The following is a 16917-nucleotide window of genomic DNA, read 5'->3' as shown; positions in this document are numbered from 1 at the left end:
ACATCTTGGCTCACTGCAACCTCTGTCTCTCAAGTTCAAGCAATCCTCCTGCCTCAGCCTCTCGAGTAGCTGGGATTACAGGCATGCACCACCACACCTGGCTAATTTTTGTATTTTTAGTAGAGACAGGGTGTCACCATGTTGCTTAGGCTGGTCTCAAACTCCTGACCTGGTGATCTGCCTGCCTTGGCCTCCCAAAGTGCTGGGATTACAAGCATGAGCCACCACACCCGGCTGGTCTGGGGTTTTTTAATTTAAAACAGAGAATGAAAATACATGGCACAGTGGCATGTAAGTTGGGAACATATGAAGTAGAAGTCTCGTAAGGTCCTTGGCTTGTCCATGGTGACAACAAAGGTAGTGACTAATGGTGAATTTTTACAATAAAGGATTCCGGTAGTAATGTTGAAGGAAACCACCAAAAGAACAGAAAGAGAAGGTATAACATCCAGACTGTTAGAGGGGAAAACGAAAATGATAGAAATATTCTAATCAATTCAAAAGGAGACATAAAGAATAGAAAAAAAAAGAAAGGACAAAGAGAAAGCACAATATGGGATGGTAAATTTTAAATTTTAAAAGTCAGTCATTGTGTTAACTGTATTGAAAATACTCTAGTTAAAAGCAAAGATTGCCCAAACCCAAAAAGCTTCAATTACAAGCAATTCACAAGAGCTCCATCAATGCAGAGTTGAAAGTAAAAGGATATAAAAAGATAAACCACTCAGTGCTAACAGAAAAAACAAGTATACAGTTCAATATAAAATTCATTTAAAAGGCTTAATTTACCAACAAAATGACAAATTTAAATATACAAAAGAAGGCCAGGTGCAGTGGCTCACACCTATAATCCCAGCACTTTGGGAAGCTGAGGCAGGTAAATCACTTGAGGTCAGAAGTTCAAGACCAGTCTGGCCAACGCAGTGAAACCTCGTCTCTACAAAAAATTAGCTGGCGTGATGGTGCATGCCTGTAGTCCCTGCTACTCCAGAAGCTGAGGCAGGAGAATTCCTTGAACCTGGAAGGCAGAGGTTGCAGTGAGGCAAGATAACGCCACTGCACTCCAGTCTGGGTGACAGCGTGAGACTCTGCCTCAAATAAATAAATAAATAAACAAAACAAAAACTGACAGAACTACAAGATAAATCTATAGTCACTGAGGGAGATTTTTAAAAACGCTTTTCTTGGTAACTGAAGGAATGAGTAGTAGCAACAACAACAAAATTAGAACACAGAATATTTGAATGACTTAATCAATAAGCTTGACCTAATAGACACATACAGAAAACTACACTAAATAATTGCAGAATATACCTATTGTTAAACACATTCAGAATACTTACTGAAATTGACCATATGTCTAGCCATAAAATAAGTCTAAACAAATTTCAAAGGACTAAAATGGTGCAAATTCAGATTTCTGACCACAAAGCAATTAAGGTAAAAAAATCAATAACAAAAAAAAAAGAAAGAAAAAAGCTCTTGTGGATTTTTTTTTTAATTCTAAATAATCAGTTACAAAAAATTCTAAAGCAAAGCAAATACTTAATAAAATTAGAAAATATTTTTAAATTATAGCACAAATAAAGCCAATACAACTTAGGAAGAAATAGTTTTAAATGTGAACATTAGGAAAAGGAAAAGATTAAACATTTATGAACGAAGTATTTCTAGGAATTAGAAAAATAAGAGTAAAAATTAATGAAATAAAAACAAAAGTATAATACAGAAAATAAAATCGTAAGTTTTATATCTAAAAAGACTAATAGAATTGACAAAACTCTGGCATAATTAAGAGGAGAGAGGAAGAGACTACAAAAATTACCAATATCAGGACCAAAAAAAAAAAAAGCACCAATATAGAAACTACAGGCATCAAGTAATAATAATATGAATAATTCTTCAAATCTGAAAATTCTGATAAAATGGACAGTGTTAGAAAACTGTAAATTACCAAAACTGACTCAAGAAGAAACAGAAACCTAGAATATTCTTATAAACTTAAAAATAAATTAATTAGTTACCAAAAATCTTATCAAAAAGAAAATTCCCAGGCACAGGTGACCTAAAAGTTCCACTCAAGTAAAAGTTAATTTCAATCTTTCACAAACTCTTCCACAGAAGAGGAAAGGCTCCTCTCAATACACTACATGAGACCAACATGAATCTGTGAAATTTGGTAAAGAATGAAAAAGTGAAATTACAACTCAACTCACTCATCAACACAGATCTTAAAATTCTAAACAAAATATGAGGAAACCAAATCTAGAAATACAGAAAAAGGATAATAAATTATGACCAAATTGGGTTTATCTCTAGAATGCAAGTTGGTTTAACATTGAAAAATCAATATAAGGCCAGGCATTGTAGCTCATGCCTATAATCCCAGCACTTTGGGAGGCCAGAAGTTTGAGACCAGCCTAGGCAACACAGGAAGACCCTGTCTCTACAAAAAATAAAAAATTAGCCAGGCATAGTGGCAAGTACCTGTAGTTCCAGCTAATTGAGACACTGAGGCAGGAGGATCCCAGTAGTTTGAGGCTGTAATGAGCTATGATTACACCACTGCACTCCAGCCTGTGTGATAGAGACCCCATCTCTTAAACATACACACACACACGCGCGCGCGCGCGCACACACACAGTCTCTCACACACACACACACACACACACACGATTGGTAATGTAAGATGGATTGGATTGCTTTTCTTTTAAAGAAAATACTACACATGAAGAGGCAAGCAAAGAGTAGACAGCCAAAAATATAGAAGAAAAAGCTTTATGAAGGTGTGTCAGGGAGTTAATTTTTTTTAAAAATATGCTTTTCCCCTGGATTCTGTAATACTTGTTATATGTAGCCACTTCTTAAAATTCACAATTTGTTGTAATTTTTTTCATTCTAAATATTCACTTTCAAACTAAAAACTGCTTATGGTATAATTTCATTTATAAAGTTCAGCCAGCAAAATTAAACCATATTGCCTATGAATGCTTACATAAATCATAAACTAGGTCTTATGTGTAGCGTGAGGCAGGGAAGATTGTGATTGAGAAGAGATACACAGGTTGCCTTCAAGGTGTTGGAATTTTTGACCTAGATGGATGTTGTCACATGGACATGACCAGGTCACATGGATGCTGGCTTATAACTATTTTTAAAACTGTAGTTATAAAGGTTTTTTTTATAGCATTTCTGTACCTATATTATATTTCACATTATATGATGCTTGTAAAATTCATAATGAAATTATAAAACTAAAACTAATATAGGTATTATGCAGGAAAGGAATGATTCCATAAGATTAAAAACTATAAAGATAGTATGGCACTATCCTGGGAATAAAAATAAAATCAACTCTCTAGCTAATAAAAATTGTTTCCCATGGGTTAACAATTCTGATACTGCTACATTGCTACACGTAAACTGGGATTGAACAATTAAGTAAATCGACGGTGGATGGTAGAAGCAGGTTTTCCACTGTTGGAGGGGAAAGAGGCTACAACGATCCATTTGCTAGTGATTAGAGTTGAAAACATCAGTGAGAACTCATATGTAATTTAGTATAGTTACAGATGATTGCACACAGAAATGTTCATATATGTGTATGTGTGTTTATGCATGGGTTAATTTACACACATACATTTCCTTGCTTTGTCAGCTAAAATAGCCTTAAAGAAACAAAGCTGGTGCAGTGCCTCATGCCTATAATCCCAGCACTTTGGGAGGCTGAGGCAGGGGCCCCACTTGAGTTCAGGAGTTTGAGATCAGCCTGAGCAATACAAGGTAACCCCATCTCTACCGAGAAGAAAAGAAATGAAAAGAAAAAAGATAAGAGGAGAGGGGAGGACAGGGGAGGGGAGGGCAGGGGAGGAACACTTTAGTAGCAATGAGCAAACGTATTGCCCAGTTCTTGGTTTCTAAGCCCATTCTCCAATGAAAGGAACTGGAGCCCCTTAGAGAAATGTCTATTTCTAGGTCTGGGGCAGGAAGTGTACAAGATGAGCCAAGAATATTTGTAGTACCAAAAGTAATCAAGTGCTAAAAACAATGAACCCATGTTGATGGGGGTTATCAAAGAAGCCAACTCAAAGAGCTCCCAAGGGCCAAAGCTGGAACAATTTGAGCAACAAAATTACGTAGTCATGGTTTATAACCCAAAACACAAAATAAGTATCTATGACTCCATATTGATATGAATGATTGAATAAATAAATGGAAGAGAAAAGACAAAGAATTCCAAATAATTTAGATAGCTCCTTTACCCTAAGGGAAGAGAAACAAAACATGTTGCTCTAAGTGTGGACTGCACAGAGAGACTTTTTTCCAAAGATTAACAGTATGGAAAGGACGAAAAAAGGAGTAATCTTACAGTAGAGAAACCTGACAAACAGTATGTTAGGCAGATCACCAACATTAATGCCAACAGTTATAAATTGAGTTGATAGAATGTACCCTCACTATGACATGACGACAATGGCCCTTCCCTGCTGTGATCTTACCCCCACAAACACATAACCCCAATCTCTTCATAAGAAAAACATCAGACAAATTCCAGGAGAGGGGAATCCTTGCAATATACCTGACCAGAACTCATCAAAACTCTTAAGGTTGCCAAAAACCAAGGAAAGTCTTTTGGGTTTTGTTGTTTTTTGTTTTGTTTTATTGTTTTGTTTTTTTGAGACAGGGTCTCACTCCATCACCCAGGCTGAAGTGCAGTGGTTTGATCCCTGCTCACTGCAGGCTGGACCTCCCAGGCTCAGGTGATCCTTCCACCTTAGCCTTCCAAGTAGCTGGGACTACAGGCACATGCCACCATGGCCCAGCTAATGTTTTGTATTTTTAGTAAAGATGCAGGTTGCCCAGACTGGTATCAAACTTCTGGGCTCAAGAGATCCACCCACCTCAGCCTCCCAAAGTACTGGGATTGAGGTGTGAGCCATCATGCCTGATTTCTAACGTCTTAGAAACCATTATAGCCAAGAGAATGAGAGATGACAACTAAATGTAATATGATATTACAAATGAGATCCTGGAACAACAACAACAAAAAAGACATTAATGGAAAAATTAAGGAAATCTGAATAAAGTATAGATTTTAGTTAATCATAATCATGTATCAATGTCACTTCACCAATTGAAATGAATTTATCACACTAATGTAAGATGTTAATAACAGGGGAAACTAAATGCGAGGCATATTGAAACTCTCTGTACTGCCTTCATAATTTTTCTGTAATTCTAAAATTGCTCTAAAAAATAATCTATTAAAAACTTTTTAAATATAATCAACAGATGATTATAGCCAAGAAAGAGAACTCAGAACATACATATAATGCTGGATTATGATACAGGAGATATTAAAAATATGCATGAAAAGAACAGACTATTATTGAATAAACTATCCAGGGACTACTTGCTAGACCACATGAAAAAATAAAATCAGGTGAGATTAGACTACTGCCATACTCCACATACAGATTGCAGTTGGATTACAATTTCAAATGTGTAAAAACAAATATTTAAAATAATTGTAAAAAATCTTAGAGAATATCTTCATAATCTTGGGATAGGAAAGCCTTCTTAAGCAGAAGAAAAGCAACATGAACCATACAGAAAATATTGATTTTACTACAAAAAAGTTTTCAACTACTATAGAAAAAATGTTACTATTTAAGGAATAAAAAAGGACAAATAAAAAACTGACCAGAAGAAATGGTGCTCAACCTATAATGGCTCAAAGGATTACTATGTAAAACATATATAAAGAAATTCTGTAAGTAAACTTGAAAATGATAAACCAACATAAAAATGGAGAAAAGATATGAATAGATGAATCACAGAGGAATGACCATTAAACAAATTACAATATGCTAGATATCACTAGCAATGCACATTTCACACTTAAGATTTTATATTTTTCCCAAAAGATTGGTTAAAAATTATAAAGATTGACAATATGGAATATTGCCAAGAAAGGATCTTTAAAACACTGAGTGTAGATCATTCGGTGCTTTACCCACTCTAAAGGACAATTTGACATCATTAAATGTGCACATCTTCCCTTCCAAAATATTTACAAAAGGAGCAAAGCCAGGCTTTCGTTAACAGCAATATGGTTCACTGAATAGCGATATAACAGAAAAGTATGCATTAGTTTAAAAGAATGAGATGACTGTACAGAGGTATAGAGAGACAGATTACAGATAAACATGCGTGAACACACACACATTTTTCTATATATAACATGGAAATAGCTCTCCAAGAATATAGCTTGGTGTAGAAAAAAAGTTGACGAATAATAATTAGGGCATAACAAAATCTGTGATTAAAAAGAAAAGGAAAAGAGACTCAAAAACAACATATTTATGACATACACATGCAAGTATCGAATGCACAGATACAGGCTACTTATCAAACTGAGAAAAAAATGAGATTGAGGGAAAGCGGTATGATTTTATGCATTACTTGTATAATTAGATTTTTTTCTTAGTGAAATAAGCAAGACAGGAAAGAAGAAGCGGTAAAAGTTTTACACGGAACGTATTTTCCCAAATGAGCAATCCGTGTGCATCTAGGCTGCCATAAGTCGGGTGCCTGCTCCTGTGGCATGAGGGTCTCACCTTCGCTTATACTCTAACTCTGTTCCCCTGGAAACCTGATAATGGGATGACATCAGCAATACTGCTAAGCAACTGGCCAGTTGCATCTGGACTGGGAGGAACTATGACAGGACAACAAACATCTGATGCATACGCCGTATTTTGTGGCTTCTGCAAATGCAGAGACACTTGTCTTCTGTGCTTGGCTCAAACCTTGTGGGGACATAAGGTCAAAAAACACCATAAAGCAAGGTGTCATTCAGATAGGCCCTTTAGATTTGCACTAAGCGAGCTGGCTATGTGTGGAAAAGCCCTTTTTAAATTCTTAATAGCCTATGCTATTTTTCATGACTGACACCTAAACTGCCTTATAAACTATAAATATTCCATTTTAATCCTCCTTCAAGTTATATGTAAGCAACAATATTTTGCATTCAATTAAACTCAGGCATTTTGGGTGAACAGCAAGGTTTAAAACATATTCATTACACAACTGTAGTAAATTTATGGTTCACATAAATTTTATCCATAATTTCCCAAAGCACTATGGAAAGTTAAATCATTCATTTTTATAAAGTAGAACACAATGTGGGACTATATAAAAAGAAGAAAAAAATTCCAAAGGGGCTGGCTTCCAAGTTAAGCGCTTCAGAAAGAAAAGTTTTATGTAATTTAACAATCAAAACTTCTTCCTGACAAAAAATCCTCAGTGTAAATCATGGTGGAAAAAAAAAATCATTCTTGATTGATAAAGATGAGACAAAATTTGCCAAAATATAACTATGGACATGCTTGAAATAGTGAAGAATTATATTTGCAAATAGTGCAAATGGAAATGCCAGCGTAAAGTGATACGAGATAAAACTGACTTTGCGTTTCAGCATTTTTGAAATTAGAGCACCAGTCATTGTAATTGTCCAGTCTGAGATAGCCATTTCAGATGGTTAGAGAGCTGTATCAACCAAATTCAGGATGCCCATATAAAATAGAAAACATTCCTTTTCATCACACTATGTTATCACTTCTTTCAAGGGGCTTTAAAAATGACATAAACCCCCAACCCCATTTGCATTTTTTTTTTTTTTAGTTCTTAGAGGCATCCAGGATTCTACACTTTGAAAAAGTGCTGATTCTGGTCCAGAATAGGACCTCAAACAGGCATCTACCACCATACCCCTACTTCCTGAATCAGATCAGAAGAGGAGGATTTATGTACACATGTGTGCATGTGAGTTTTTTTTTTTCCTTTCTTAGAAATATCTGCTCTAGGTATCTCTAAGTCTTATAACTGATAATCATGAAATATGTTTGTTAGTTTTAATTGAATCCCTTAATGTCATATATCAACTTCAGGATATGTTTTACCTCTGACAGAGAGAAAACAGAGAATTGGGGTAAGGATAATGTTTTACTTCTTAAACAAAAAAAAAAGAGAAAGATCTGAATCGACTGTGGCAAACGGTTCCTGTTTTTACATTTGAGTGAAGGGTAATACGGTTATTATGGTATTTGCCATCCTTTTCTGTATGTTTCAAATACTTAATTTTTTAAATTAAATACAAAGAATTATTCTAAAAGCAAGAAAGTATGAGAGCATCAGTACACGTCATCACTACCTGGAGAAAGGCAGTCAGCCCATATCCTCCAGTGACTTTTACCTAGCAAGGCATCCGAGTCCATCTCATGCCCCTAGTGTTGGTGACAGAAAAACAAACAAGCATGATCTGCCTGCATTTGCTTAAAGCAATGCTGTATTTCACTGTGAACAAGAAGATTTAAGCAAAGTTGGAATGAAAAACGCCCCTCTTGGGTTCACATACCGGTGTCACTCCCGGATCCCGTTGACAAAGCTGGCATGATGCAAGGTGCAGGAACAGGTCAGCCCACCGCTCTGCAGACACCCTGCCCTCAGAGAGCCACAGGGAATTCCAGTTCAACTGTCTGCAGCCACAGTGTCTACCAAGATCTGTGTATCTTGTAAGCTGTTTCTAGAAAGGAAAGAAACATTCATATTTTTTAAAAAGGGACCATCATCAAATCACAACATTCTGTTAACTAATTCAAAATTCTCATCCCAATCACTACCCGAGAGATCACAACTCTTCAGAATTTTTTCTACAGACCACATGCAAATATGAACTGTGAGAGTTTCTGATCTTGAAGAGCAACTTCTAATTGAAAACATGAATGTTCTGCACGCATGTGTCAAGGCTTCTTTAAAGATTTTTACATTTGGGTTGGGGAACGCTGATTGGATACGTGGATAATTTTAAGAAGCTTCTGTACGTCAATGCCATTCTCAACTTCCTTCCCCGTGTTACCATAACTCTCAGTCATATTTCTAACTGTAGAACAGAGACTATATAAATTGTCAGCAACTTATAATTAATTGTATTTTTTTTAATATATGGAGTCTCACTCTGTCGCCCAGGCTGGAGCACAGTGGTGCGATCTCGGCTCACTGCAACCTCCGTCTCCCAGGTTCAAGCAATTCTCCCTGCCCCAGCCTCCCGAGTAGCTGGGATTACAGACACCCACCACCAACCCTGGCTAATTTCCTTTTTCTTTTTTAAATAGAGACGGGGTTTCACCATATTGGCCAGGCTGGTCTCAAACTCCTGACCTCAGGTGATCTGCCTGCCTTGGCCTCTCAAACTGCTGTGATTACAGGTGTAAGCCACCGCACCCAGCCTAATGGTATTTTTTTTAAATAGCTCATCCTAATATGACAAACGCACGGTTCTCTAACTGAAGACTGCAACTAATCTTGAAGGAATATTTACTAGAATGAAAAACAAGATGTTATTATAGATTTATAGAAGTGTTAGTAATCCAAAGTAAATCTAACAATTCGAGCCAGCATACATAAGTAAATTCTTTTAGTAAAAACTAACCTTTGTTGTATCTGGAAAAATATTAACTTCTTTTTAAATAGCTATCTTAACTAGTGTTCATCCTGAAATAAGCAGTAAAGGCAGTACAGCATAGTAGTTAAGAACAAGGAATCTAGAGTTTGACCTAATCTCTAAAGCTGCTAGCTCTGTGATCTTCAACAAGGTATTTCACCTTCTTAAGCCTTAACTTCCTTACATGCAAATAAAGACAACAGCAAATTAGAACTATTTGGTAATTAAATATACTCAGACATATAATGCAGTGTCTGACACATGGTAAGTAAACAAGAAACGCTGGCTATTATGACTGGGCTTTTTTAAATTCAGGTAATGAGATTATAAAATGAAAACATAAAAGAAAGTAGCAAGATTAAAATTTACATTGGCCTAACACCTAGAGGGAGGCCATCTGGTTTAAATTTGGATCACCCCTGGCTAATAACGGAAAAAGTACTCCATTTACATTTTTGTAGAAATCAGAAGAACCACACAATGTGTTTTAAGTTCATTTTTAACGTACTTTCCTCAATTCTCTATAAAGCAAATTCAGTAATTTAGAAGCATATTTTAACATGTATTGACAACAACAAGAAAACATTGGAAACCTTGGAAAAACTGGCTCACATCAATTCTTAAAGCCTTTAAGTTGCTAAATCAAATTACAGAAAAAAAAGAAATGAACTTGCCAAATTTTACTTTAAAAAATCCACACTGTAAGATTCTATTAAAGCCTTCTAAATTAGCTTTTTAATTGTTAAAGTGAAAATTAGTATTAAAAACACCATCATCAAACGCATTATTTTAGATCAGACTATTTGCTGCAATGGCTTGAATTTTGCTTTATGTTACTGCAAAGGCTGACATGGTTAAAACATGCATACAAATCCATACAGAAAAGAGTGCTCATTTAAAATATGAGGCCTGTTATTTTAAGTACCAAATGAAAATACAGCTCACTAAGCTAAAAATTAAAAATGTGAGGCAAGATTTCACTAATGCACATGTCTGAAGCTGTTTTTTCTAATAACTTTGAAAGCAATTTTGCTTTGCCTTCATAAATTATTATAAAAATCAGGATGAAGATTCAACTACAGGAAAATGTTCCTTATATAAAGCAAGGTTAGAAACGAAGTCATTCAAAGTCAAAAACAGACTGTATAATTTCAAGAGCACAGTCAATTAGTAGACTTTTGTTTCGCTAATGGAAAAAAAGGAAAACAAATTAAAATTCGTAAAATGTCTGCAGACACATTTGTACCATTAGGGCAATATATATGTATGTATGTTTGTGCGTGGGTATTATATGTGTGTGTATATATACGTAATTTAAGTTCTTTATGTCCCAAGAAAAGCCATTAATTATATGGTATAGATTGTACATGCGCTATACAATCTATACCATGCAACCTATCACTTTCTTCACAGCTTAAAGAACATACAATGTTTCACGTTTATAAACCATACACACCATATGATAAGACAACATATGCTTATAGCAAACAATTAGAATTTCATATAATCTGAAACATTCACATTCCATTAATACTAAAAGCCTTACATTCCACATCAAAACACCCTTTTGAGCTGATATTGCTGCTGTTCATCTATGCCACATACGAAAAGCCCTAGCACTTCTTGTTCTTTATTTCATAATGAACACTCAAGATTAAATTTTTCCAAAGCTGTATTATTTACTACAAAGCAATTCTCTCTTAAGTACATATACTACAAAGTAATCACCTTCTCAGAGCATATGCAAGAATATGAATTTTTAAAATGGTTTGACAGAATCCTAACCAGTAATATTTTGTATTTTGTGGAATAAAGCGCTAGGTTTAACTTTCGAACTGAGTTAAACTTTTGTAGTAATGATGTTATTTTCTTTGGCTAAATTCATTGAAAATGCTTTGGAATTTGTCGGAAGGCAGCCATAATTATTACTGACTGTTGTATGGAATCAATTTACTACAACACAAAAATACCAGCTGTTACAGTATGTCCTGAGAGGGATTACCGAATATTCTTAAATTGAAGTTCAATCCATCTTTCCATAAAAAAGAGAAAGATCCAAAAGCCAGGAACATAACAGCAGTATCAAGTGCACCTGAAGCATTTACAATACCCAATAGAATGATTACAACCCTCCTTTAAAAGGGCTTATTTTTGAAATTTCATTATTCCAGTTGTACCTTGCTTCTATATATCACACTGTATCAGGTTCCTCTGGCATTGATCATGTGGAAACAGTGAAGTATGTGAAGGTCTATGAGTTTACAATGTTCAATTTCTACCCGCCCTGGGTAACTCTTAATGCTCCCGTGGCACTCATGACATCTAGTGGTCAATCACAAAAGTGCAAGTGTTTACAACTTGTTTTCAGTAAAGAATTAATTCCATCGTCTGCAACATTTTTTATTAATGTAAACATATATATATACACACACAGTTAATATATATGAATAAGAAATCAAGTAATTTTCAAATACATTTCCTACTTGTAAGTGTTCAAAAATATGAAAACTTGTAATTCATTGTCATCATAAACTATTTTAATAAATGTTAGCAATCTATCATTTCAGAATAATTGTGCTCAGACATCCAACTGTAGATTATTTCACCACATACACATACTCAAAAGTTACATTTTCAAAACCTAATAGAGCAATAAAACAACACACACAGAGTAAACTTTTTTTTTTTTTTTTTTTTGAGACGGAGTCTTGCTCTATCTCCAGGCTGGAGTACAGTGGCGCAATCTCGGCTCACTGCAACCTCCGCCTCCTGGGTTCAAGTGATTCTTCCGCCTCAGCCTCCCGAGTAGCTGGCACCACAGGCACGTGCCACATGCCCGGCTATTTTTTGTATTTTTAGTAGAGACGGGGTTTCACTATGTTGGCCAGGATGGTCTCGATCTCTTGACCTCGTTATCCACCCGCCTCAGCCTCCCAAAGTGCTGGGATTACAGGCATGAGCCACCGCACCCGGCCAATACTGTTATTTTTAAATGAATTAAACCAATATAACCCACATAATCAAAACTCTTTAGAGCCTTCAGTAATTTTTTAAAGAGTGTAGATATGAAAACCAAAATTGTTAAGAATTGCTTCTCTAATGCCAAGGTTTGGCAAACATTTTCTGTAATGTCCATATCATCTTAACCTAAACTATATGTACATGAGTATGACTGTGTTCCCATAAAACTTGATTTCTAGAAATGAAGGAAGGCCAAGCTTGCTGACCACTATTCTATATCTTTATATCCTATCTGCTAGTGACTTCAGGATCTAGAAGTAACATTCTTTCTAGTAACATTTTTACTGGTCATCATTTAAATATTCAAAAAAAGAAAGTTAAAAAAATTCATTTTATTTTGTTGTACAAGAGTATGAAAATTTTTAAAGATTCAGTTCTTAATCATAAACGAAATTGTATTTCAATTCTGGCTATCCCAAGTATCTCAGACTCTGTCACTATACATAAAAAATTTAAAAACAGACTTACAACTGGTTGAGTATTAGGATGTTGTATCTAAGAAAAAATGCTTTACACAACCAAAACCAAAAATTCCTAGTTTTTAGGAAAAAAAGGAATGAGTATGAAAGATCAAAATGCCCCACATTTTACAAATCCAGTGGGGTTCAATGATTATATTAATATAAAACCAACACATGTCCTTTCCACATATGGAAAGGGAAATGCTGAAACAACAGAAAAGAATCCCACTAAAAGAATCCTATAAACCTTTAAAGACTTCAGAAAAGAAACAAGAGAACACACTGCTTTATAATCCCCAGGTGAAGAGACCCAGGCTTTAAGGCTGCTAGGAAAGTCTGCCGGGAACCCTGGTCCACTTGCCAGGAAGGAGTATTAACCACAAGACCCTTAGGGCCTCATCTAGTGAGGGCTCTTAGAAAGGCACACAATCGCCCCTTCTCTGGAAGCACAGGTGTAATGAATGAACTAGCACTTGCAGGCAATGACCTCATTCCAGACTACCGGAACCATCTACAACAATGAGGGCACGACCCCATTTTCTTTTTTACTCTCCTTAAAGCAAAGATAGCAGCATTTATAGTGCTGGCACATCTTCCACACCTCTCCTCGGGGACACTTCTCTGATGATGACTCTTTTCTCATTGCATTTATATTCTACCACCTACTACTAAAAAGTCTTGGCTAAATCTTAAAGATGACACCACTGACCATCAATGAACCACTATTTTTGCTCCATGTCTCTTTCCTCTAATTGTTGGAGGCAGAGAAGAGTGATACAACTTCATTACGTTTTCCTTAACTAATTCTCAATTCCAGATTCATCTCGGCATTCTACTGGCATTCCCTTAAGTCCTCTACCACGGAAAACAATCTTGTAATCCTTTTTTATAATTAAGATGCATCAATGTAATTTTATATTTTTTGTTCAGTCAATGTCCCCCACTAGATTACTTGATAATGGAACCCATATTATCTTATGTCCCTAAAAACTAAATAATAAAATGGTCTGCTGTCTTTCCCTTCCAAGTCAGAGTCACCTCATCATTTTACCTATGGGGAGATAGCACAGCCTAATAATGACAGCACAGATTTTGAAATCAGACGGACCTAAGATCACACCCAAGCCCAGCCTTACTGACTCCGTGATCCTGGCCAAGCTACCTAATGAAATGAGATTAAATGAAATAACAAAAGTAAAACATCTAACCCTTATAGCAGCCAATCAACAGATGACCATTTTGATTAAATTTTTTTTGAGACGGAGTTTTGCTCTTATTTCCTAGGCTGGAGTGTAGTGACATGATCTTGCCTCACAGCAACCTCTGCCTCTCAGGTTCAAGCGATTCTCCTGCCTCAGCCTCCCAGGTGGTTGGGATTTCAGGTACCCGTCACCACACCTGGATAATTTTGTATTTTTAATAGAGACGGTGTTTTGCCATGTTAGTCAGGCTGGTCTCAAACGCCTGACCTCAGGTGATCCACCCACCTCAGCCTCCCATAGTGCTGGGATTACAGGCGTGAGCCACCATGTCCAGCCTGATTAACACTTTCCGATCTTGTTTTCATCACTCTCTAATTTCTTATTTCCTCTAATCTCCCAAACTTTTGGTGATCCTACAATGAAAAGAATACATGCTTTGGTAGGACGAAAAAACAGTTTAAAATCTGAAGGATCTTCTATCACTTACCACAGGCACAATTTATAAAGCATGAGACCTTGAAAAGCCACATAAAATAACGAAAATAAATAAATAAGAATAATGTTCAGGATGGTTATTAATATTAACTGAGTATCCACAATTTCCTGTATAGTAGCTTAAAAATGCAACATGCACTGTTTCAGTGAATCCTCACAATAATCCTATTTCATAATCACTATTCCCATGTCTTACAGATGAGGAAACTGAATTTTAGGCAATGTGTTCTAAGTCCACAGCTTGAAGGGATTCTAACATTGGTATGTATGAGTTCCAGGCCCACACTGTGAATCATTCTACACAAAGCTGGCTCTTAACTACTATTAACCTCTCTCAGTTTTCTCAGTGGTCAAACAGAAAGAATATATATATATATATCTCACTCACTTTTTGTGACTGGTTAAATGAAACAATGTATCTAAAACACTAGAAACACACCAGATGCTTCAATTTTAGCTCTCCCTTTCCCTCAACCTTCCCCTTAATTTTCTTGATCTACTTGATTCCATTTACAAATCAGAAAATTGCCTGCTTCATAGCCACATCCTCATGTTGGCTCTTCAGTCACATAACACAGTGCCTTCTCCGATATACCCAAAACATCAAGCAGGTTCTGAAAACAGTATTCTTAGCCTTCAATATATTGATCACCAATTCTTAGGTCTAGGACATACCTACAAAATTCACAGCCTGTAAAAGCCACAGATCTTTCTAAAATCTACAGTAGCACCTTACATGATAGCCAGAGATACTGTCTTTCTGTTTTATATGGCTAAAACAAATGACAGAATATATCTGAAGCTCAAGAATACAATCCGGACTCTATTAAACCTTTCTTATTAACGAACACTATAGCATTACCCACAATTCATAATCACTAATTTCAAAAATATCTTGAGAGGTCAAAAATAAACCAGTCAACAAAGCAAGTTTGATTAAAATTATATACAACTCCCTGTTCAACCTATCATGCATAAAAACAGAATAAATCTGTGTACTAAAAAGCTACATTTAACATTAAATTTTAACAGAGTTACCAAATATCTACCTCTTTATCAATAAAACCTATTATAACACAGTAATAATTATTCTCCAGGCATAGCAAAACATCCAGTGAATTATTCTAGCAATGACTGGAGGTTTTACTAAATATGTACAGGGAGTGACATTAGCAAGATGGTGGAATAGAAAGCCTCAAACCCTCTTTTCCCTGTGGAAACACTGACTTAACAACACCATACAAATCAAGTTACCTCTGTAAGAACTCCAGAAGTCAATTAATTATGCAGTACCCATGCAAGCAAAAGCTAAGGAAGGTGACATCAGTGTATGTAGGAAAGTTCATTGCTTTTAGCCCACCTTAGCTCCTCCCTGACCCCAGTGCAACATGGAGTAATTCAGAGGAAAATTCCCAACTTCCAGCTTCTCCCTCAAGAAGGAAAGAGAAGAGGAAAATGTGCACCCAGTGTTCTGGCTTATGGGGGCTACCCAAGCAACTAACTTGGAGTGCTAACTTGGAAGATGATATAATCTGGATGCCAGATTGGGGGCCACTGAGAACAAAGGAGAGCACAGGGGCTTGTTACAGCATCAGGAAGACTGCAGCACCTCAGATGCCATGAGGAGGAAGAGATTACTGTATAGACTTCTGAGAAGAAAACAGGAGCAAGTCCTGTTTCATTAACTGCGAAATTACATGCACAGGCCCAGAGAAGATGCATTCCCAGCAAAGGTTTGAGAGGTCCAAAGAATCACTATTCAGACTGATTGGAAAAGATTTTCCCCTGCATGAAGCCAGTCCATAAACGCTGAGAGAGGCTCTCTTTTCAAATGCCCAGATCTCAATGAAAGAATGCAAGGCATCAAAGAAACAGTAAACATAGCCCAATCAAAGGAGCAAAATAGAGCTCCAGAAATCCACGATGAAGAAAAGATCTCCAAATTACCTGACGAAGAATTAGAGATAATCACCTTCAAGATGCTCAGTGAGCTAAAACATCACACAAACAGACAACTAAAAAAAAAAGGAAAGGGATTCATGAACAAAATAACAACAGAATTAGAGAAATAGAAACTATTAAAACTTTCTATTTCTAGAAACTTTGGACCTTACAAATGCAATAACTGAACTGAAAAAATTCACAACAGCAGACTTGATCAAGCAGAAAAAAAAGTCAGTGAACTTGAGGGTAGATCATATGACACTATCAAGTCAGAAGAGCAAAAGCAAAG

The 16917-nt window shown here is 36.0% G+C and overlaps 1 protein-coding gene across 2 annotated transcripts in view; it reads right to left on the bottom strand.

The window, feature by feature from the left end:
- The window catches only part of MPP7 (MAGUK p55 scaffold protein 7), a 249688-nt gene that overhangs the window by 178817 nt on the left and 53954 nt on the right, over window positions 1-16917 (bottom strand). The window contains exon 2 of one of the 2 annotated variants that reach the window (XM_064368559.1): window positions 8420-8587. In XM_064368559.1, coding sequence (XP_064224629.1) covers window positions 8420-8456 — 37 coding nt within the window. In that variant the 5' untranslated portion in view covers window positions 8457-8587. Of the gene's footprint in view, window positions 1-8419; window positions 8654-16917 lie in introns of those variants that run through there. The other variant, XM_064368560.1, reaches the window with a different exon arrangement.

Source organism: Aotus nancymaae, unplaced genomic scaffold (genome assembly GCF_030222135.1).
Source record: "Aotus nancymaae isolate 86718 unplaced genomic scaffold, 86718_ANA_hifiasm-v0.15.2.pri h1tg000077l, whole genome shotgun sequence".
Lineage (NCBI taxonomy): Eukaryota > Metazoa > Chordata > Mammalia > Primates > Aotidae > Aotus > Aotus nancymaae.
The sequence above is the reverse complement of the archived record's forward strand: the minus strand, read 5'-3'. Positions and strand labels throughout refer to the sequence as shown.